Here is a 24,703-nt window from a genome sequence, read left to right as displayed (position 1 = left end):
GTTCCTGCAAGGGTCCATCTCAATGAATCCAATTCCTTCCCATTTTGATTGAAAGACAAGACTGGCAATTTTGAAATTAACTGAATTTTAAAAATCCAAAACATTCCAGGAATGTATTTTTCATTTGGAACTTCTACATATCAGTAGGTTCTTAGTAATTATTTACCAGTGCTCGGAGCCAATTTAATTAACACCTTTGACTGACTTAGCAAGGATACCAGGAGAAAATCTGACATTATGAACTTCCCATTGGATTTAGGTTAGCTTGGCTAGGGTTGGGTGGCTGTTAACGTTGGCATTTTACAATGATTTCCACCACAGCTGATGTGTGTGTCAATTTTAGTGTTGTTGTGCTTGATAAGGGCGTGGGAGGGTAAAGCATGACTTTAAAGTAGCAAGAGTAGAAGAATATTGAAGAACAAAGCAATTACAATCAGGTTTGTTAACCCCAGAAGCTGTCTAACAACGACCATTGAAAACCTCAAAAAAGTAAAAAACAATATATACATTTACATTTGAGATTTTTTTTCACAAAAAGCAGCAGAAAGCTGGCAGCAGCAGCCTGTTTTGAAAGTGGGTGTCACAGTGGCAGAGGGTCCTGCCTTATCGTTTGTCGCAGCTTGCTGCACCTTCACAGTCCGACTCACTTGGAATCACTACCCTGCCCAGTGCTGACCTCTGGTTAAAGAAGCACACAGTGTTCTGGGGGTCCATCACCCTGGAAAAACACTCGCGCTAAGGCAGATGAAAGAGATATGAGGCTGTTAAATGTTAAACACACAGCGTGCACACTGGTGCTTCATAGCAGCCAACTGGCACGTGGCATAACTTTCCTGAAAATAACTTGATTTGAATTCATATTTAATGGAAGGGCAACGCAGACGTGCCTCCGTTATATTTCAATTCTGTAGCATTATGCAGACGCATGTCGTTACATGGCCGGGGAGCTTTTCTTGCCCTTTGAAACATTTTTTCTTTACTTCAGGAAATGAAGGAACATCCACTAGTGCACATCCGCCCGGCTAGTAACCCTTGTAAACGTGTCAGCCATATCTAAAGGGCTTAATTAAGGGTCATATTTGAAGTCCGGGCATTCCCCCGAATATGCAGAGCGAAGGATTCGTCTTCCTGTTTGATTCTCGAGTAAGTGAAAAGAACTGCTGAGCAAATCTGCAAAGACAGCCGGCGATACAGCAGCACAGCACAGGTGAACTTCCCCAATTTGCATTGGACGTGCGATACGAGTTCCCAGAGTTTCATGCTCTGCTCTGCACCCTCGCCGAGAAAAAAAACTTTTCCTTTAAAGTTAAAGCAACAAATCTGAGCCGCAATCAGCGCTATCAAGTTTCAAACTCCCATTTGCACCATACTGACACTGCGGCAATGCCAACAACGCCGTGCCAGCAGGGAGATGGGTGCAGGCATACCAGAGAGGTATCGAGACCTTGACCGGAGGGTGAAAAAAAAAGAAAACGGTCGAGGAGGGGGCGGTCGGAAAACTTTCTCGCATCATCATCATCATCATCATCATCATCATCAGGCGAGAGTCTTGCCGTATAGCAGCAGACACCACGCCGCCACCTCCTTTACCCACACAGCTGCTTTATCACTCCCTCTTTGGAGATGAACCACTTCGTGAAGTGACACAGGGAGTGGGAGGTGTGTGTCGGTGCGGGACTGCGTGGCACTTTGATATTTTCTACCTCAATTATAAATAATGTCCCCCTAAATGTTGTTGTGAATTTCCACGAGATGCGTCATCAACCCTCTGGCTGCAAACTTTCAGATGTGTGTGTGTGTGTGTGTGTGTGTGTGTGTGTGTATATATATATATATATTTTTTTTTTTATAGTCTGCTGTTCCCCACAGGAATAGTGCGAGGGCGTTATATAAGAAAGCAATATATCTATGCTTGGAGTCAGCAGGAATAATGTACACTTGTGCTCTCACACTGTGTCAGCAGAAGATGTAAAGGAAATCTCAAAAAAAAAAAAAAGAAAAAAACAATGAAAAAGAGATTTGTGTGTGTTTTTTGCTCTCTTTTTTGCTTTCTGTTTGAGATTACAATAGTGGGAAGAAAAAAATTTGGACACCATTACAATTTTATTAAATTCCAATTATTGTTATGAAATGTTTGCCAGAGGAATTTCTGGTGTGTTTTAATAGGTTTGGCCGCATCAGAGGCACACAAATAAATGGAAATGATTGTGTTAATAAAGGGAAAGTAAGAAAATTAAATTCTCGTAGTTCTTGTACTTTGCAGGACTTTGTTGCAGGGACGTCATCTTGCTGAAACATCCAGTTGTGACCAAACAGTGAATGTGCAGCATGTGGCTAAATGCTGGCGACTGCACAAGAATAAACTACACTTGGAGACTTTAGACTGATTCTCAACACAAATTCCAGTCCAAAAACTTTTTCCCCACCAGTTTTTGGCAATTGTAACATACATTCAATTGATGATGACAGCAGTAAGGTCACACAATTTAACTGCACGCTTAAAAAGTCCAAACAGTGAGTTTGTCTTTTCCAAAAAAAAAAAAAAAACTTGATAAATGCTTAGAATCGCTCATTATCTTTGGGTTTTGCAGACTTCTGGCAGAGGTTATAGTGAAAGGTGCCACTGCCAAAAAATGTTGCCAGAAAAATTATTTACTAAAACATTTGGTGTCAAAGAACTTAGTTTAGTTGTGAAAAAAAAAGAAAAAGAAATCTGAGATGCTGCAAACTTGTGTTTTGGCTGCTTGCTTTTTCTTATTTTTCTGTAAAGTGGATCAATAAGTTTCGAGACAGATTTCTGGACAAATGTTTCAGAAGCGCGATAATAAGTTTGGTTTGCAGAACAGTTTTGAATCATTGCAGCTTTGCCCGAGCAGCTTTTTCCCTTAAATCCGTGACAACAAATTCACTGCTGCTTCACATTTTCTTCACGTCCCATGGTGTTCAATACACAGGGAAAATTGGAAGTCTAATTAGGTAGTAAAAAAAAGAAAGATGTTATTGCAATTTTCCCAAAAAATAATGAAAAAAATCTCTGTGCTTTAATATGCAGTTCTGACTAACTCCAGGCAAGCCATCACAACTGGACTTAGTCCTGATTGGCTCCCCTCATTAAACTACTGAAATGTGTCCAAGCAGAGCAGCATTAAAGTGGATAAGCATCCACCAGCAGGTTCAGTGCATTGGACTTGGAACAGCATGTATTTCTTTTTTTTCCCCCAATCATATTAGCACGGCTTTACTGCAGTCAAACTGCTCCAAATCAACCTTTTAACAGAGAATCTTGTTGGAAAGGAGCCTGTAGTAAAACCTGGGCTCAACGTCTGTCACATAGAAGATTTTTGCAGCATAAAAAGTCCAGAGTTTCTCTACTAATGTGTCCTGTTGTTGTTCTGTCCTCTTGTTGAGTCCTCTGCATGTAAACCACCGTCACATAAAGCACCCTAATTTAATGTGAGAAACTTCCCGTCGGCAGATGGACAACACAAACACACGCGGGAGATTCAGACAATGGCGCGAGGGTTGAATCTCCCATTCACTTCTCTTTATTTATGCATTTATTTTTATTTTTTTACATTTCTCACTGTTGACGAATGTCTTAAACAATACCATCTTTGAGAGAGCGAGCCTCTTATCACGCCACATATCCCTAACATGCTAATTAGCCCGCACACAGTTTGAGTTCATTTATTATGCATGAAATAATCTAATACGATGACTGTGATAATTATGCGCACATAGATAAGATAAAAGAGTGGTAACCAATTATGGTGCAGGAATTGGGAAAAGTAATTATTCTTTGTAGTGGAAAGAAGTCTTTAAAAAAGAAAAAGAAATGAGGTTAGGAGGACTTTTTTTTTTTTTTTTTTTTTCTTACACTCAGCTCTGTTCTCAGTGCTGGAATTAACATGTAGAATCGTGTCTGCATTCTCTATAATGTGTAGGAGATCTTTCTTCCCCCCCTGCATTATGCAGCCAGTAACACGGAGGAGACTTGTTGTTGGTGCAAGTTAAAGGAAGCGTTCGATTCTCGCTGAGTGAGAGAAACGTAAAAGTGAACCGCTGGCGAGATGGAGGCTGATTAGTTTCTGCAAAGGTAAACCGCCGCTTGCATAAATTAATCTACAGCAGCGGCTCTCTTATGATAATTGCCGCGCGCTCGTTCCCCGACACTCCTCGCACACTCGACGAGGCCGACATGTTTACATTGCTACTTGAAAGGCAGCACGACTTGATTCCTCGGGTCTCGTCAGCCGCGGCGAATCAGAGAGGGGCATGGAGGAGGGAAGAGAGATGGGAAGAAAAAAAAAGAAAAGGAAACAGCGGCGCTTGGAGTGGAGCGCTCGCAAATCAGACGCGTGCCGCAGAGTCAATAAATATTACCATTTCTAAAATCAGAGCCGGCATGTTGCGGTTTAGCTCGACGCCGCCGCGCAAACACGCTCGCGCACAAGCGGCGGCTTTCTTTGACAAATTACGCGGCGGAATGACAGGAAACGGGGCCTCGGCTGTGATTTAATTTCTCTTTTCCCCGCCAATCGCGAGATAAATCAAAGTTCGGCGTGACGGCGGCGCGGAGACGGAGCTTAAACGGCGCTTAATAGTGGCCATAATAAAAGGGGTTGCGGGGGGGCGGGGGGGGGTCGACAGCTGCTTCGCGCGGGACAAGAAGACGCAAAGTCCCAATAATTGCTGCGTCAAAAGCAAATAGGTGTCCTCTTGGTGGTGGGAGGGGTAAATCTGTGCAATAATCAGGCACGGTCTCCAGGGGGATTGTCTTACTGACCTCTAACTCAAACCACATTCATCTGACTCAGAGGCGCGCACGTCATCTTTACACTCCTCTACAGGACCTCTGTCACCCATTAGCCAGACCGCGTCTCCCCGGGGGGGTTGAATTGGGGAGGGGGTTCCGCCGAAGTTTGAGTCACGATGACTTACAGAGTCGCAGCATCGGGCCGCACGTAATCACTCAGCGAGTGCCGTCCTCCGACAAGAGGAAATCAGAATATCGAGGAGGAGGAGGAGGACACGGACGTGAACGAAGAGAAACCGATGAAGTGTCGGCGGCCTCGCGGGCGCCAGAGTTCGACACAGCGAGGCCAACGTTGGTGTTTTCTCGCGCCTCTTAGCAAAGTCATAATGTTGGCAATGTAACGAAGCAGAGAGAGGAAGGCAGGCCACGAGGACGAGGAGATTCACAGCTCTGGTACCACCTGACTGCCACTGACCTGGTACCACAAGAGTTAGACCCTCCCCACACACACATACACACACACACCGCCTCAAATATCAGAAGTGAAAATGCTACCAGAGCTAATTGACTTTGCTTGTAAAACTCAGCCTCTGTGAAAACCGTTTTGGGGATTTGCAAAATCCACAATTAACTATCTGGCCCGGGGAAAATAAATGAATAAATACAACAACGTCAACCAAGTTTTGAAACCATTTTCATCAACGGGAGCCACCTTTAATTCGGAAACCGACTTAAGAGAGACAATTTCAATTACGCAAGAAGGCAACCTTGAGGTCAACAGCGACGATGGACAAAAGTTCAGACAGCGTTTTGCGTCTCTCTCCGTGGCAGCCACGTTGCAGAGACGATTCCCATGAAACGTACGCCGCTCTGTTCAGCAAGACCTCGATGCAACTCACAGTTTAGCCACAGTTGTTCGAGGTTGTTGTGCAGTGAAGTTATTTTTTCCTGCGTGTGTCTGAGATTTCTTTTCCCCATTTAAGATGCAGAGAGGATTTGGGACGGCTTATAAACTCCAAACTGAGCTATGACAGAGTTGTTTCGAACTTTTCATTGGCAGTGTCTCTATAGTCACCTATCAAATAGCATTTGAAGCTGACACGACAGAGATAGAAGGCAAGGCTAAATTTTGGACTGAAATTTTATTTTAAAATGCTCATTGCAGACGGTGTCATTTGGGTGATTTGAATTTAAAGAGACATTTTATTTTCTCTGTCTACATCATTTCATTTTAGTGTTTCTGTGTGGTTTAAAAGAGCCAATGGTACTGGGTTGGTATTGCGTTGGTACATTTTGGTCATTTATATATACATTTCTTTTCTCCAGTGACAGTGTGACAGACGCATGTTGATTTGTTTTGACCAAAAACTCACAAATTTGGCTATCAAAGTATGAAGCAATTAGAACAGGGTCCTGGCTGTTTACTCTTTACTCACTAATAATGCCTAATAAATTACACATATTTATATAAAATGTGGGTCACTTGTCCTAGATCAGCACCAACAGTCCACCACATGGGCACTTGGGGTTTTGTGACTATGCCCTCATACCATAGCACCTGAATTGACTGAGGCAATGGGATAAGGAGTGGAGTCGGGGGTGTGGGGGTCAAATGGAAATAAAGGTTACACATGGTAACAGACAGAAAACCACAACCTGATGTTAAACATCCTTTAGCTGCCAAAACACAGCAATAAAAACCAGCATCATGTTTTGTTGCTGTGAGTGCATAATGTATTCCGCAGGTGCGTTGGGCCTCAACACAGAGCGATTTGGCAGAGGGTTAAATCAGATCCTGACCTCATTCTGTTGATTAAAAAATGATTAGATTGATATTACAAAAAAACGCGCTCGCTCTTTAACAAGACCAGCTTCTTCTGGAGACGGTGTGTTGTGAGTCTGCTTCCACACACCACCCCACAACACTGCGCGCTACGTTGCATTAGCCGCCCTCCATATTAAAAGCTGACAGCTGAACTCTGGGGTACCGGGAAAGGCCGTGAGATCCTTTTGGGCACCGATATGAAGTTATACGATTCAGGCAGCACCGAGGCATCCAGGATGCCAAAAGCCGTAATGAAAAATAATACAGGAATAAAACAGCCTCGTCCTTCTTTAATATTTTAAGAGCGAGCGCCCCGTCTTATGAAACGCCATAAAAGATGTAGCCTTGGAGAATGAAGTGCACTTCAACTAAAGCCCGGGCTGTCATAAAATCATGTCACTTTTATGGTGGGGGACAGAACTGCATAAAAAAAGGCAAAGTCATTTACAGCTAATAAGAGCAATCACTAAAATGCATTAGGGCAAATTATTGTGTCCTTGGCACTGTTGCAGTGCTTTTTACAAACCCAGTTGATAAGCTGCCGATTCACCCAAGAGCACGCGCGCTAACAAGTATTCCATCGAGCGTCGCGCTAAGACCACTCGGAGATCAACAGCGAAGGCACACAAATGGAATCTGAAGAGAGGGCAGAGCGGCTTTCTTTGGCGTCTAATGTCAAAATAAAGGCAAGGCCACAGTCTGCGAGAAAATAGCGTCCTTCAGATCAACCGTGCGCTCAAGTGCAATAGGCTAAAACATTCAGACGGGATAAGTAAGTGGCTGGGAGAGCAGCACCCTCAAATGATATCTTTGGAGAGGTTGTTTTTTTTAATGTGGCGTGGATAATAATGCCGCCCTTAGGAGGTTACAAATCTCACACTGTCGGATGTCGAACGGCCACAGTGAAGCCAGGCTGCTCCGGGTTGTTTTGGGGTTTTTTTTTTGTCTTTTTTTAAAGCCAACCCATCAACAAGTCTTGAAGGTCCTCTTCTTTTCCATCGGAGATTTTTCAGACGCCACTTCCACGTCCCAGACGCCCCGGTTAGTGACTTAATGGCTGTGAACGCAGCCCCAGCCGGCAGAAAAGGAGGAACCTTCGGAGACGCAGTGTCATAGATGCAACCACAGCAGCGCAGCCATAACACAGCTTAGTGTTCACAAAATAGCTTCGGCTGATGTTTACTTGGCTGCAAAACACGTCTGCAGCTTTGTAATAAAAGTTGCTCCGACTTGCGGAGTAGAAAACAGCAGCCCTCACGCTGGCAGCGGCACAGCAGTGCAGGAAAACAGCTGGAGGTGTACCTGCAGCACAGCACCGCTCAGGTCTAGTTAGCATAAAAAGCTGTTTTCTTTTCTTTCCTTTCTTCCCCCGTCGGCCGCATGCGGCAAACACTTTGCGCAAAAAAATAAAAGTAATCTTTGTCAGACCGCTTTGTCATCTTGTTAATGCCTGTTATTAAATCAGAGCTATTAGCATGAGAGACCAAGCCGAAACATTTTACTTTTTTTTCGCTGAGTTTCCAAGGTTTCGTCTCCGGGGATTCATAATGGAGATTTCCAGAAGTGGTGACATCATTTTGCAGATGCATTAATTCATCTTCAAAAGGAAGTGCAAATACACAGCCACCCGATGCTTGGTAGGATTTTCTACACCATGATCTGCGGTTGAATTCAAATCAAATATTATGAACCTCGCCCAGCTCAGCTGCTACGAGGACTCTCAAATATAATAAATTCAGGATTTGCTGGCAGGCTTCATATTTCTCCGTGTGAAGCCTCATTCATTTATTAGGATTATGTACATTCCACTGGAGATGAGAACCAACAGCACAATGAGGTTCAGAGCCTAGTTAAAGGTCTGAAATGTGGAATATATAATAGGCTGCTGCTAATTTGATTTTGCGCTTGATCCTTGAATAATAACCTCAGATGTCTAAAAATATAGTCCTAATTGTTTTCCTTTTCTATTTTTTTTTTAAACAGCACAAAAATATGACATCAAAAGCTATCCAGCGCTGTGAGCACAGAGGATATTAGAGCGACGCAATAGCCTACTTCTTACACATCTTTGATATCTCATCCTCAGTAAACAGCCCTTCCATTCGCGCAAAAAATCTTTCACCCTGACTTTGACTTAGTTTATGGAATGCGTCCCCACTGGGTTTTCATTTCCCCTCTCTGACAAAAGGAATGCAATCAGGGCGCTGATGTTAAAATCATTACCTAATGATTAAACCCTTTGTGCCGTTCCTCCATACTGCGGCGTTCACAGTGCAGGCACGCATCAATGTGCCGAGGAGAGCGCTTGTAAAGTTTGTTTGAGAACCGTCTGCAGGACCAGTTGGATTGGATCCGCTCGGCCCGATCAATCAGCTGATTGCATACTGAAGAGCAATATGGATTTTTCTTGAATGCACATTTTTTTTTTTTTTTTTTTTTTTACAGCAGGAGATTTTTTTTGATAGTTTTTTTCTAAGAGCAAAGCTTTATTGATGGAATGCAGGTGCTGGCAGTGAAGTGTAAAACGAAACGGGACCTGAAAGTACACTGCTAGTTTTCCATTTTAAAGCGGCACCTCAGGTATTTCTATGCTACCCGCCGACGTCTGACGTGATCAACATGACTGCCGTCCTGTAAGAGCCACCATGTCTACTTTTGATTTAGTTGACTGTCCTGTTTGTTCTCTTTGTTTGACTAAACAGCAGGAGGAGGAGGAGAAGGGATTTATTTTCCAATAAAATAAGACTTTCCGCAGTTCATTGCAACTTGCAGCAGGACAAGGTGGGACTGAATAACCGCATCGGAACTCTCGTGGTATCAGGATTCACAGAATCTAAATAGTTGGACTTATCTTCCTTGTTATTCAACAGACACAATACGCCAACTCCAATTGTACCGATAACGTCTAACAGTTTTCATTTCTCTAAAGATGTTGAAACGCTCTCCAATATTCTGTCAGTGTGTCAGTGATATTGCTATCTACACGAGACAATATTATCACGGTGGGGCCGCTGTTCCAAACACACCGACTCTGCCGCTTTCATTTCTATGACATCTCTATGCCTTTTGCAGCGATCGCAGCTCTGTGGCGCTGACGGTATGGAGGATCATTAAATTTGCCTTCTGCTTTTCTTGGAAAAATAAATCAAGCCAATCCATCTCTCTCCGACCCCGCTCCCTGGTGGCTTACTTAGAGCCATGCCAACGCAGCACTGGCTGTGGAATGAGCAAGGGTAAGCATGCAAAGGCTGTCCTTTCAGCAGTGCCTGACAGTATAAACAGGCCTTTTGCCTTCTCCTGAGAGCAATAGGGATCAAGCGAGCTTAGTGGGCATGACCTGCAAAGGCCCAGATGGGGCCAAAACATGCAACGCAACACAACACAATTGTCTTCAGCATTGCTGCACTATTGAACACAAGGAAACTAGCCTACATCACATTGCTCACAGGCCCGGAACAGGACCTCGATGCACTCCGCAGAGGATACCCAGCAGACCAAAGTCTTATGAATAATTCTGAGCATCCGCTCTCTTTTTTCTTGTTGCTGTCTGATTTGAGACTGTGAAGGCCCTTACAAAAGCAATTAGAGATCTACAAATTCTGATGACTGAAAAAGGGGAAATGTATTAGTCCTGTCAAACTTGAATTATACCAAAATGGTTGAGACTGGCACTTCAGTGTCGAGTCAAGGCAAAGGCATTTTTTTTTTCCTGAGTGCGTGCACGCGTGCGCTGCTTTATGGCTATACATAAATGCTTATATCGGTTTGCAACATATGCCGTCCGCGCTCGGTTTACTCCCTTCACTTAGTGTGAGCGAATCACTTTATTAGGGAGCATCTCCCCAAAAGCTGCAGGAATGCACAGCATCACAGCCCATCACGCAATTTAACCATACAGTAGTAATGGAAATATGCAAATAGTGTCGGCATTTTCACAGCATCAACCATGCCTCGGGGCTGCTTGTCCAATGACACAAATCATCAATTAAGATCCCAGCAGGGATTGGGGATAAACTAAATTGGCATTATCTCTCACAATGCGTGGAGCCGTGTGGGGTGCATCACAACAAAGAACAAACACCGCTGAGGGTGGCTGCCAGTGATGCGTCTTTCAACTCCTGCACGGCTCGTGAGGGGAGGCGAGCGAGCACGTGCACTTGGGGGATTCACTCCCAGCTGAATCACGCGCCTGCCTTGAGACAGCAAGGTGATACATGACGAGGTGCGCCGGTAGCGGGGCCTCCTTTCAAACCTCGGCTCGCAGGAGCGACGACGGCGCCTTTCATTCACTTGCACAGAGAGAGTGAGCGAGGCTCTTCCTGGGACATTCACACGCCGGCACTGTGCACCTGCCAAATGTGTTTTGACGCAGGGAGCTAAAGTGGTCTAAATCGCCATTGTGATTTCTCAGGGAAGCAGATGATTAGTAAACAAATGGCACGGGCATATTTAATTAAGCTAATGTACTCTGATTGCTCTGTGTGCCTGCTGCGAGGGGCCTTACTTTGACAGTTTTAAAATGAACACCACTGACAAAATGGAAGCGTTGCGTTGAAGAATTTGGGCCTTTGCGTCAAGAAATGTGCAGCTTTGTTTATGTGCGGCCGTGCTAATGCAGTGTCTGACAAAAATGAACGGGTGAAGTGGCGCACATATCGTGCTGAGAGACAAACTGGAGTGACAAATACAATCAAATTGGTACTTAATACCAATCAGACGCCTCCTCTCTCTACAAGTAGAAATTGTGAGATAAGCTTGTCGTCTTAAGTAAAAAGTGGAGAGCAGTGCACAAAGAAAAGCACTATTCAGTCCAGAGAAGGCGAAAGCTGAGGGTAAACACTACTCTTTGGTAAGATGAGGAATATACACTGTTCTAAAAACTAGTCACTCTATTGGTCATTTTATCAGAGACACACAGCAGACCATTTAGATACCTGCCACATGGATATCTTAAACCACACAGATGTAATTTAAGTTTAAATCTTTAAACCCTTCTTCAAAACACCAAGACAACGCCTGTCCTAGTTTACACAAAATAAATCCAGCGGCAGAAAAACCGATTCGTTTAAACTAACCCCACAACGGCTGCAGTGTGCTACTGCAGTCAATGCTGTGGTCATTTATTTTTGTTACTAACAAGAACAGTGAAAAGATTTTTAACCGAGACACTGCAGCCTGAACAAAGATCTCTCTGACGTGAATAATAATAATAATAATAATAATAATAATAATAATAATAATAATAATAATAATAATAATATTCCAAAAAGATATAATTGAAACACGCTTTAACTTTGATTAAGCCGCGTTACTTCAACATCACTACAGCACAGGTTAAAAGACGCGGATAAAAAAAGAAGAAGAAAGAACAAGTATTCTGTTCGGAACTTTGACGACCTCAGAAAACCGGCGTAAAGTACAAACGTCTGAAGACAAACGCGATGTTGCATTCCGGAGCCAACTGACAAAGCCGTAAACGCGAGCTTCCTGCAGCTTTCTGCGCTCGAGCCGTCCGATCCAGCCACCGTTCGCACCATTACTCTCTTAATTTCAACCGTTCGCACAAAATCGCCCGCCGAAAATATGCAACACATCCGTGCGTGTGCGGTTCTGGAATATTTAGCGACGCACATTTACAAAGCAATTCCATCCAAACGCTGCATCGCGCAAGCACTCGCACAAACACACAAACAAACACACAAAAAAATCCACTGGTCTTTCAGTCCAGCACAAAAATGCATCTCCTCTCTTTTCCCTCGCCCGTTTTTCTCCCCCACCTCGACTCCCCCTCCCTTTCTCACTCTCTCTCTCTCCCTCTCTCTCTCTCACTCTCTCTCTCTCCCTCCCTCTCTCTCTCTCTCTCTCTCTCTCTCCCTCCCTCTCACTCTCTCTCTTTCCCTCCCTCTCTCCCTCACTCTGGCCTGGCTGTCTGTCTGACTGTATGAATAATGTCCTGCCTTTTGTAATGAAGGGGGGGTAAAGGGGAAAAAAGGACGCTCAAGTGTTGGAGCCCAGCTCCCATGCACTGACATTGAAAATGAATGACAGCTTACCTGCATGCCAATCTTCATCAGACTGACACTGGGCTGACAGCACAGCCTATACTCCTCCACACAGCCGCTGACGTCAGACACACCAGGCCCCTCCCACCTCCAGCTCCAGCTCCATCTCGGCTCCCCGTTTTCCCAGCGCCGGGCTACTGATGCCTTCCAGTGTCCATGGGAAATACGGCAACCGTTAAAAAAAAAAAAAAAAAAAAAAAAAGGAGAAACAATGAAAGGATTTGCGTTAGCTTCAGTGCAAAGACTGGCTTAAAGCAAATGATGGAACGTGATGGAGCTTTTTTTTCCCTGTACGATTTTTTCCCCCTTTAATTTAGTTTACACTACAACGTTGCATTTGTCATTGTTTAGACCCATTTTGCAGTCAACAGAATTTTATGTCATCTAATCAGTTCCGTTAGCATGAAGTTGGTTGAACTGAGACGACGTCCCAAACAGAAAAACTACTTTAGCAAGAAGGTCAAACTACAAACTACATGTTGTAAAGAAAACTATAGCAAAACTCACTAAGTATCTCTTTCGCATAAAGACAAACAAAAAGTAGGTCTGAAAGTTAACTCTTGAATTACCAATGAATCAATATTCAAACGTATGTACGTGGCCTCCTTTTCAACAGTTGACTATTCACTCAGTCATTGTGCATTTGTTCTAGTAATGACCTAAGTTCTGTTATTGTTAAAGAATCGGCAAAGTATCAAACAAAACCTAGAATTGAGAATCACATAGAATTGTTGTATGCCATAATCACAGAAAAACAATTAGCATTCCATAGACCCGACATCTTAAGGAGTGCTGCTGATAGCAGAAATAAAAAGAAAAACAAAATCGCTTGAAAAAATATGGAGGAAAAACACCAAACATTTCAAATATCTGTTTGCATAGTGACTTTTTGAATGTTTGCTCTACCCAGAGACATCCTAAATGTTAGCTAATTGAGGCTGGTTTCCTGAGCATTAAACAGGAAACAGGAAGGAAAGAAAGAAAGAAAGAAAGAAAGAAAAACTAACCTAACCACAGGACACAAACAAACGCACAGGCTGAACGCACATGGCATACACCTCTACTGAGGTGTAGATATGGCCAGCCCCCTGTCGGCCCTCATTACATATTACATCAAGAGGACTGTAAACGTTTGTGTGAGGAATATTTTATTGTCACAAACCCTTTTAGAAGTTAGTCTATACATGTTCTGCTAACGTAGTAAAAGGGGGTACATAAAATATACTGCCGCCGCTTAAGTTTGAACGGCCAAAAAGTGACGCAGCCCCTAATAAGTCGCTTTGTTAGTAACGGCGCATACGATTGGCCGTTCATTTATCCAATCAATGTCAACATTGCTGTTGCTAGGAAGTGAAAGAGGTTGGTGATACGCGCTCGTTTGTATGACAAGTATCGGTGGCATCTCTCTGGGATTCGCGTCGAATGCGTCTTAAATAACAGCCGCTTTGTTTTTGTGAGAGACTATGTGGTGTAGAACATTGCCGGTGACATTTTAGAACTTCGCCTTGCAGCTTTTGTTCTTTCCAAAGCAAAACAAATAAATCAGCTAATCTTCCTTCACAACACTAGACAGTGATCGATAGCTTACAAAAACCACTTGGCGTACGACGTTGCCATAGTTTAGGATGAGGTAATAACATTTCGCGGTTTATAAAAAAAACAAACAACGAAATGCTGCGAGTTTGGAGATGTCATATATGTCAGAGGATTCGACATTGTTAACTTACGGAGCGCACCATGGTAGCAAAACCATCTGCCTACCAGTTTTATTCATTCAACCGTTGAATTTGTCGTATCTACAGTCTCGCTACGTTGCTCAGCAAAATGTCTAGTACCACTGTGCTACAAGTTGGTACCGGCGTTATCGTCATAACTATCGTATGGATTTTGGCGATCGTCTTTGGGATTGTGTTGCTGAGGTCTGGATCAGCAAAGTAAGTGGCAACAGCGCCTGCACACGGACATTCACGCATCTTAACCACACCCACTAACGGAAGTAATAGGATTGAATAATTCAGCTCTTTTTTCTTTTTTTTTGGTTGTTTGAGTGCCCGTTGCTGATTTTATTAGATTTAAAGGCACAGTGTGTAAAAATGTATCAATATTTTTTTGTCATAAGCTTAGTTTTCTACCATCAATACATCTGCATAAATGTACAATTAAAGTTCAGTTTAAAGTTCATTAATAAAAAATCGTCAAAATAAAAGCAGTTTGGTTTTTGTATCCATAGAACATATCTTTTATGTACACATATAGCAAGGGTCTCACTCCTCGGTAGTCTCAATCTTGTACTGACAGCACCTCTAGTGAAAGATATTCAGAAGGAAATCAATCTCATTTTTACATTAATAGTCAGTGTCAGAACTAGACAAAGAACTGCAATACACATTTCATTTGGCCCCCCCCAAAAAGAAGGTTTCAATAGGTGTATTTTAGAGAATCTCTTTAGCTGATGGGAGACTTGACACGCTTGCTGTTGAGGACATCCATTTAGATGCGTGAAGACCATGTGAGCGGGTGAGCAAATAAGAGCTGCAATCTGTAATCTGAGCCCTAGATGACAGAATTTTACACACTGTACCTACAAAGACTGTGAAAGAAAAACAAAGATTGCGATTGTTGGGACTAACACTTTGTTTTAAAAGTTCCCGTAACTTCTTCTGTACCAAAAGCATGCGTTGTTCACACGTCTGCATTTGTCTGTTGCAGATTGGGAGTCATCCCTACTTTTCTCGTGGCTCTTACCATAACTTTGGTGCTGGTGTTCTTTCCACGAGCCACTGACACGCCTCCACCTTTCCAAGAGACAGAGGTGAGCTCCACACCAAGGTCACCCTTTGTACACAACCTTGTTTCCTTATCTTATGTGCAATGCAACGCATGGGGAACTCTTTACTAAAATGCAAATATTGCAGTTTTCAAACACAATTGACTCAAAAGTCCAGTTCATTTTTTTTATTGTAATAACTGGGGCTGTTTGAAAAGTGCTTTTGATTAAGATTCATAGACTCATGCCTCTGCAAAAGAAGTGGGTTGCTTTAAATGACATTCAACTGTTCTCTGGGTCCTCCAGCTTCCTCCCACAGTCCAAAAACATGCATGTGAGCTGAATTGGAAACTCTAAGTTGACCATAGGTGTGTGTGAGAGAGCGAATGGTTGTTTTTCTCTCTATTTGGCCCTGTGATGAACTGGCAACTTGTCCATGGTGTCACCCTGCCTTTGCCCATTGGCAGCAGGGATAGGCTCCAAATGACCCCCGCAGCCCAGAGTGCAGGACAAAGTAGGTATTGAAAATGGATGGATGGATAAACGATAAACTGATGATTGAAGACTGAAAAGAAGGTCAATTTAAGACATCAGGCGTATCAACAATCATGGCTGAATTACATTGTCTATCTCTTTTGAATATACCTCTGATTTTAACGTCTGTCGTAGCTTCAGTGACTACACACTGCTGCCATTTAACACAGTCGCTGTGTCAGACGAAAGAGCAGCATCAACTTTAGCCTGATAGCATTTGCAGTAAATGGTTCTCTGGTCCACATCTGACTTTTTTCAAACAGAAAATAACTCTTTTGTCACCTCCGGTATCTAAAACCTCCTCTTTGCACCCTGCGCATGATGCATTTTGGCAGTGCAGCAGTTGAAGAGGGCTCCTTTGTACCAGTGCCAGTGCATCTTCTGACACCATGCCACAGTCGGGTCATATGAAAATGTGTGTCAATTCAGCCATGCAATGACAACGCTAAGCTCGTGGCGGGGAGGAGCAATTGTTCTTGGACACAGTACAAAACAATGGCGTGTAATGTTAAAACACCATGAGAGGGACTTTCTGATTTGTACAATTTTCATAGTCAGTTAAACGCTGCTCGACCACAATGACTGTCTATTAAACCATCGCTCACATAATGACACAAACACTTGTGCTGGTGTCGTCTGTTATTGTGGCTCCGGCATAATGACACCATAATGTACATCAGTTGGAATGGAGAGCGGGCCTGGACGTTTTCAAGCTTTGTTGCTTGGCCATTTGGCTTCCGCCAAATGTTTTGAGTAGTGAGACCACGAAGTGAAAATGAGGATTCTGTTCCCGCAAACAAACAGCTTTGTGAGGCGGACGGGTCTTCTTTTTAGCACTGAGAGAAATGATAAAAAGACATTGTGTCTGTGCCTTTGTTGCATTTAAATAGTACACTGGATTTAATTGGAGCCGCTCAAGAATAGATCAGGCCTGTTTTTGTGTCATGGATCTGTGCTCTTGTTGCTTTTGTATTTTATGCTCACGTATATGTGAGTTCATACCATGCGGTTATAAATTCTGGCGAAAGGGGAGATCAAACTAAGCAACCTGTCCCAAAATAAAGAAGCTCCAACTTTGATAGTGAGCATCCACAGCTCCATATCCCCGTGAATAGCTTGTGTAATTGTGGGTGTGCTCTGGTGTGCGCTCCTCGTAAAAGGCCTGTTCTGCTTTATCTCGGTCCAACAGCAACACAGAACAAACACTCCCCCATGTTGCCTGCTGGTCGTGCCAATAAGCTGGCCAGATCTGCCAAGCAAGCTGCCGTCCCATAGAAATAGCGGAGCAGATCCGCGTCCTGGCCAGCTTGCATTTTATAGCCCTTGTGCAAAGACAGATACCAGACCAGCAACAGAGGGAAGCAGCAAAATGTGACATCCTGGATTTCTGTACAAGGCTTACGGGTGCCATCATGGGAAGCCGTCGTACTGTGGACGCTTTATAAATTGACCCCAGTTTTTTAAAAGCAGGTCACAAATTAAACCCGCCGTAATAATGATACCTCATAATGTCATCAAAATGTCAGCTGGTCTTTAAGTGGTTTGAAGTTACGATTTGTACGGAGAACTAAGTAATACTGCACCCGAGAGCCGTGTAGCGCTGTTAATTGAATTCAATTTAAAATTAATTGATCTCAAATGTATTATGTATTTCTTCCATAGTTGTCTGGTGTCACATTGTGAACATGCGTGATTCACATGAAGCATTGGTTATAAATGAGGTTACTGTGATTCTCTGCCTCTCGCTGCCCTTCTAATGATTTTCTGCAAGCCTTAAAGTTCAATAATTCCACTCTACAAATTGGTTGCATTTGGCATCGGTCTTTATCCCGTCGTAAACTCTGGGAACTGTGAGCAGAAATGAGGAGTCCGTACTCGCTCTAACATTCACTTTTGAAAATGAACCCTTTCTGATGTCACAAAGGGCACTGATATATCTCACTGCTACCCTCATCCACTTCACCACCAGACGGCTTAACAGCAACAGTTGTATGTCTCCCATTCCCAACATGTGAAAGGTGCAACAAACCATCAATTTCAGCAGGAAGCTAAAACTGAGCATTGCATCACAGCAATGTGTTTTGAGGAGTTGAAGTCACTGCATAATTCACTGTGCAAGGCTGCTCCACCGGAGTCCTGGAGGGAAAATAAACATGGAAAAATAAATTCAAAAATTAGAAATTCAGTAAAATGTGTGATGAGTGTTTCAAAATCACGGCTTTCCACACATCTGATCACTTATCCTGTTCACGGGGATATTTACCAAAAGCCACAAACTGACTGAGCTCCTGGTGCATCAAGGCAACAGGACAAGGTGGCACTTCCTGGCACCTTCATGTCAAGAACTCAAACAAGGAATGAAACCACAGACGGCCTCTTGATGTTGATGATGTTGCCTTGTTTTGTTACAGACTCATGTTTTTCTTCCAATGTTCTGGAATCCAAACTTGGAGGTTTGACTGTGTGTAATGCGTCTCACCTCTCGCTGTTGAGCAAATGTAAAATCACAGTGCCAATTAGGCCAGTCCCCGACAAGGGTTGGGGGTGCGTCATACCAGGCTCCCCTCGCCCAGCTACCTCCGCCCGCCTGCTCCCACCCGTGCACTCCGTGGCGCATTAATAAAACATCGGCCACACTTTGAGGTCCTGCTTGCTGTGTAATTGGCAAATTAAAAAGTGAGATGTCTTAAATGCTTCCATAAAGGACGGGCATACATTATGCTCACCGCTGCAAGATATGGGCGGAATTATACGCCTCCTTTCATTCCGCCGCAGTTCCTGTCAGAAGCCTCTGAAGTCGGCAGCGGGGCGGATGCTCCTCTGGAAAGATCTGGCTTTGGGGCGTTTTCCCAGTTTGTGTTCGCATATTTATGGCTTAATCACGATCCCGGCGTTAAGGCAGAGGCAGAGGCAGAGGCAGAGCCATCAACCCGAGTGTTGTTGAAAGCCATCTGTGGTGACTTAATGACTTCAGAGCTTCTGTAAAATTCAAGCGGAAAACGGCAACAGTAATCTTTGTTCTTCTGTCTGACTTGGTGGAGATATTCTAATCAATAGATTACTCAGAGGGCCTTCCAGTGAGCACGCGTTAGTTCCATTGATCATCTGTGTATGAAGGAAGAGCAGGATTCAAGGATAGCAGGCAGCCAAGGTTTTGTGGTCGTACAAGAATGTCATACCTACAAAAATCCATCCATCCATTTCTTTTCATCAGTATCTGTGTATCAGTGATCCAGGGCTGCTAGATACCCAATTCCCTCCAGGAACCTGCTGTGGTAACTTCGGGGGTGCTTTAATTAAGCCTTACCTCTCAAGTTAAAGTGGAGACGCTAATGCTTAACTCGTAGTTGTCAAACATCAGCAGTGTTTTTAGGCGGCATTTCAGGAAGCTCCTCCGTGTTATATGGGTCAGTAAATTAGTTTAGTTAGTTTATTAGTTTTTGTAGATGGGTTTAGGATTTACCATGAATGTGATGCCAGTGAGAGGACCAAACCGTATTCTGCTGGCAAGAGGTCTCACATTCTTATATCTAGACTGGAGATCATTAGCAATTATGCTCTATTGTTACCATGTATCTATAGTCAACGTTGGCCTCTAAGAGATCAGCTGCTGCTGCACTGCCTTTCTGAAAGCTCTCTACTGACATCTGGTGGCAAATATGGAACACACACACGCACACACATACACATACACAAGTGGACAATCATGTTTTTTTTTTCTCACTTTATGGACAGCATTTCCTCCGTTGACATTATTTCCCTTTGTTATAATTAACAATAAGCACATTCTCTCCTTCCGCCTGCAGATTGTGGACACTTTGTTCATCGGCCGCTACGTGCTGCTGGCAGTGGCGAGTGTGGTCTTCCTCGTGGCATTCTTCATGCTGCTTCCCTTTCATTTCCTGGAGCCGGTCTATGCCAAGGCTTTAAGAACACACTAGGGCTGCCAAGGTCAAGGCTGGCGTTGGTATCGCGCCGTTGCTCGACACAACTTTGGACAAGCAGAGCTGATGGGAGGCACCCCCACCCCCACCCTCACTCCCGGCGAGGACTTGGACGACAGAATACAATCCAAACACTAAAAACAGCCAGAGACTTTAGTTTTCCTTAAGGACCCAGTGTTGACTAGTTAGCTGTTGTCAGCCGTTAGCTGTTGCAAACATCGGATATGAGGTCTGCATTCGTTGCTTGCATGCATTCATCTCTGTGAATGCGCGCAGGAAATGAGCGGCTTCTTTGTGAGTTGCGTAAAGCAGAACAATGATTACTGGTGCACATTTACATTTGTATGATAGAAGTTTGTTTTATAAAAAAAAACTGATGATAATAATAAGAATAATGATTTGCAATGCTACATTAAATTGTCATGACTTGATTCCCAACTTGCCATTGTCCACACAGTCTGACAGAAGCAGTAATTTGGAATGCAGTTAATGAGGTTCATTGAAATTCTCGATGATGGAGTCTGAGCAGTGCATTGAATGGCTCCTCCACTGGAATGACGTGCATTTCCCCCCCCCCCCTCTTTTTTGATGAGGAATCTATTTAGACTAAAAGTTAACTTGTGCTTTTTTTTCTGGTTAATCTGTGAAAAATAGACATTCTGCAGAGTAGCAAACAGAGTTGGTCTAAAATATATTTACCCTATAGTGGAAAACAAATGTAATGAATTCGTTGAACCTGTGTTATTCAGACACAATGTAATCACTGCACCTGGGCAAAAGTGATTACTGTTGCATGAAATGGGAATGAACAGACAATTGTGTCTAAAATTAAACATTATTCCAACGTTATGGGCAACAGTGTAGGAACTAAAAAATGTCAACTGCAATCTCCGGTCAAGGTCAACAAGTGGTTTTCAAATGTTTATGATTTTAAATAGTAATTGTCAATTGTTTAGTTGATTGTCAACAATTGACATTAGTTTACATATTGTTGATTATTGAGTTGTTTTAAGTTGCTTTCTATGGTTCCTCCAGTTTGCTTGTCTTTGTTTTTCTTGTTTTGGTGCTGATGTTCCATGTGTCTCATCCCTAGATTGTTTTCAACAAATTTTAATAATTAATAAAAATGAATCCAAACCTGGTTGCCTGCAGTTGAGTGACTCTCAAATTGACCAAACAAGACAAAGAGAAGCTGATAAATGGATGGAAAATGAGCATCATATAGTCTGCTTGACCTCACACCATGGTCAATTGATTGTTTATTGACTGCAGCTGTTATGTTGTTATGCTGTTATGTTTGGAGAGATGGTAAACACATGGAGGTGGAAAGCACACGTTTTTTTGGAAAAGTTGTGCAAGCAAATAAAGAAAGGAATTCATTTCCAACAAAAACAAAAGGTTCATTTCACATAAAATAAGACTTGGAGAAAAAGAAAAATTCAGCCCAAATACTCTTAACCCCATTAGGCATCACATTGGGCCAGCTGATTGGACAATGAAATATATTGTGAGATTATTTAGCGGCAAGGACAAGAGAGTCTTGTCATTTTAGGAGAATTTCCATCATGTGAGAATTTTCATCGTCTCATGCCTCCATTTCCTGTATAGAGCAGTGAAACATTATCATCATATCTCTATTATGTTTGCACATCAGGTCAACCGATGAATCCCAACCTGCATGTATTACAATTACCTTAAAACGTGAAGTGCAACCCTTGTATGAGTGGGATCTGGATTCTCTGGGGGAATATTCCAGATTCCACAGACAGCAATATGTTTTGTTGTCTGGAAGCTCAATTATAAACACTTGCCGCCCCCCTTGCAACACCGTTTTTAAAGTGTGAAGCCCGAAGAGACGTGGAGTAGAATTCCAACCAGGATGATGAAAGAGAATCTAATGAATCAAAACCAATCCTATTAGTTCCAGCCCACATCTCCATACTATGGTCCTTTTTTCTGCGCGGCAATCCACTGCATGATTTCACACAAGCTGGGAAATGGGGATATTCCAACAGGGTGGGAATAGGGTGATCTGAAAGTGTTCAATCTGGAGGGACTTGTTGCCTGTAATTGACCGCATGATTACTGCAAAGCATGATCTTAGCCCCCGCAGGAAGACTCACTGAGGAGCAGAATGGCAGAGCCAGCATGGATATTTCTTTTCGTTTTCTCGACATCACACAGCAAACGATAAGATGAAGTTTTTGTGTTTTCACCAGTTCCCTGCTGCATGCCACTGACACACAGACCATCATGGACGGGCAGAAGAAGATGCGACGGCATTCCTTGGCCCGCTCTCTCGTTCTCACACACCGCCTCGCTCTTCCTCACCTTCCTCTACTCCCAACTTTTCTTTCTCCCCTCATCCCTTCCTAGTTTTTGTTGTGTGTGTGTGTGTGTGTTTTTTTTTTATTTTTGCATCTAAACTCTTGTCTCTGGGGAGTGGGAAAATGAGCAGAACAAAGCATGTGGGGGTCCGGGGGGGGGGGGGGGAGGGGGATCATTTGGAGCCGGGAGACGGAGTCTTTGTGGCGCAGCCAGCTGGACATATAAAGAGATGGGGGCGGGTGAGGTAGAAAAGGGGGAGCAATGCGAGGGCAAAGAGGTGTGAGCGGAAAGCTTCGGGGCGCTTGGTTTGTGAAAGTGCGGAGGGGACGGGGTGCGCGCCTCTCTGCTAGATCCCGCATTCAGACGCACTCAAGCAGAACCTCTGGCTTGCCGTTCACATCCTTGGCCACCGCGCCCCTTGTTTGTGATATGGATACCAGCGCCGCCCTGCCCTGCTCTCACAACACCAAAAAAAATCCATTCAGGTTTTTTTTTTTTTTTTTTTTAAATGGGGGAGTTGGTGCACTTCCTTCAAAATAATGTAATTTAGTGCATGTTAAATTAAGCGGATGGCGCTGTTTGCCATCCTTTTAGTGGTTTTGGCAACTAAAACTTGAGCAGCCTTCCGCGGGGTAAAACTGAGAAGTGGAAGTTCTTATGCTGCCTTTGACACCCAAGTTCACCCAATATGTTTGTGTTTGGCAAACCTCTTGAGGGTGTGGTTCACTTGCTTGCTTTTACTAAACTGTAAAAGATTTGTTGATAGCCTGGTGCCTGGAAAAGAACGAGCACCTCATGTCTTTTTTTAGGGGTGAAGAGCAGCATCTTTCTTTTCCTTTGATACATTTTTTGTGCATGCAGCCACTGGGACATCGTCGTCGCAGCGCACCCTAGGGGGGCAAAATACCCAAACTGAATTCCTAGTGTTGCTGTGGCCTCTTACCTCCCTGTTGGAAGGGAATTACCCCAAAGCTCCGTCTCCAACGGGGGACAATGAGAGCCCAGATTAGAGGTCAGGTCGCTAACCAACGGCCCTCCGCTGCTCGGACATGACACCCCAGCGCTGATGCCAAACAAGACCCTACAGGGGTTCCATTTTGATACTGTTGAAGACATGATTGAATATCGGTCGGGCATCACAAAAGCTGAACAAGTCAAAAGGAAAGCTTCGGAATCATTGGATGTGGGTGGCCGCGGTGGGACACAGTGCTTACGTTGCCTCCAAAATGTTCAAAACTTACACATCTTTCACACCAGGACCAATGAGGGAATGTGAGATCACAAAAATGCAATGGTTTTATCAAACACCCCCAGCTTTCAAGAATCACACTGAAACATATTGGTTGGACTTATTACCAACCATTAAAAAATCATGTAGCTCTCGGCGGGAACCTGCTGGTATCACACGGATAACTGATGTCTGTGGTTTCAATGACCCGCTGAGAAACCCGCTTGATCTGCGCAGACCACAGCAATTTTGAATGATTGGACCCAGCATGATGACCGCTGATGGTCTGCAGTTTTGCACTATTCTTTAATAATTCAGCTCCTCATTTGTTTAGCTCGTCTTGACTTTGGGACACGGCGTGGTTAAATAAAGAGACCACTTTCACAGAGACCGTTTAGCTTGCGATTAGCTAAAAAAAAAATGGATAGCGTGGAGAATCGATGAGCTTCACTTGGAGGAGCTGATCACTGGTGCGGTTGAGCGGCACACTTGAAATGGATTAAGACGTCATTAAAAACAAACATCAAATTCATCAATTTAACAGCTTGTTGTGGGACCACACAGTCCACCGCAGTGCTGTCATCTCATCTCCCATAGACACACATGGCAGCATGTGAGACTTATCAAGCCTACATGTGTGATTAGATGGATAGATAGATAGATAGATAGATAGATAGATAGATAGATAGATAGATAGGTAGATAGATAGATTTCTCCAAGACAAATTTGCGTTTGCAGCGACTCAACAGTGGAAGATAAAAGTGCAGTAAGGAGGCATGCAAGGTTTAAACTAAAAAAAAAAAAAAAAAAAGAGATATAAAGTACAATACTTTATAAAGTACAATATAAAAGCAAATTAAAAATAATACACTTACACTAATCTACTTCACATTATATAGCAATAGGATTTAGTCATACTAGTAGAAGCAGCCAGAGATACATGTAAATCTATCTTTTTCTCAAATTGCTGGTTACCAGAAAGAATTTTGATTACGGAACACTTAAATTCCCCTTTTAAAATTAAGCCAAGAATTAAGAGACGAAAGTGACTTTTACTATGTCTATTATGCTTCAGAATAGGGTGTTTACTTTGTGTGAAAGTATCCTTGAAGTACTAGTATAACTGATGACATTGGGGGAACTTGCCTGTCACTAATGTAAGCTAAGTAACTATGGGTGGTGCCTGTGTTGCACGCAAAATAATAACTACCCCTGGTCAACAAGGAAATGCAACAGTTGACAGCAAAAGATTGGATAAT

General features: G+C 43.3%; 2 protein-coding genes across 2 annotated transcripts in view; one reads left to right on the top strand and one right to left on the bottom strand.

Annotated features, from left to right (window-relative positions):
• Positions 1-14,541, bottom strand: part of pknox2 (pbx/knotted 1 homeobox 2) — an 87,259-nt gene extending 72,718 nt beyond the window's left edge. Inside the window, exons 1-2 of the mRNA XM_076020006.1 lie at positions 14,405-14,541; positions 12,635-12,787 (exon numbers count right to left, since the gene is read on the bottom strand). The gene's annotated coding sequence lies outside the window, so the exon portion shown is untranslated. The remainder of the gene's footprint in view (positions 1-12,634; positions 12,788-14,404) is intronic.
• On the top strand, positions 14,000-21,025 carry tmem218 (transmembrane protein 218). The gene is made up of 4 exons (XM_076020004.1): positions 14,000-14,273; positions 14,446-14,577; positions 15,353-15,455; positions 19,751-21,025. Exons 1-4 carry the CDS (start codon positions 14,269-14,271, stop codon positions 19,883-19,885), a joined length of 375 nt encoding a protein of 124 aa, XP_075876119.1. The 5' UTR covers positions 14,000-14,268; the 3' UTR covers positions 19,886-21,025.
• Positions 21,026-24,703: the final 3,678 nt, after the last annotated feature.

Source organism: Nelusetta ayraudi, unplaced genomic scaffold, assembly GCF_046127955.1.
Source record: "Nelusetta ayraudi isolate G7.1 ecotype Tasmania unplaced genomic scaffold, CSIRO-AGI_Nayr_v1 ptg000011l, whole genome shotgun sequence".
In the NCBI taxonomy this organism is placed as follows: domain Eukaryota; kingdom Metazoa; phylum Chordata; class Actinopteri; order Tetraodontiformes; family Monacanthidae; genus Nelusetta; species Nelusetta ayraudi.
The sequence above is the reverse complement of the archived record's forward strand: the minus strand, read 5'-3'. Positions and strand labels throughout refer to the sequence as shown.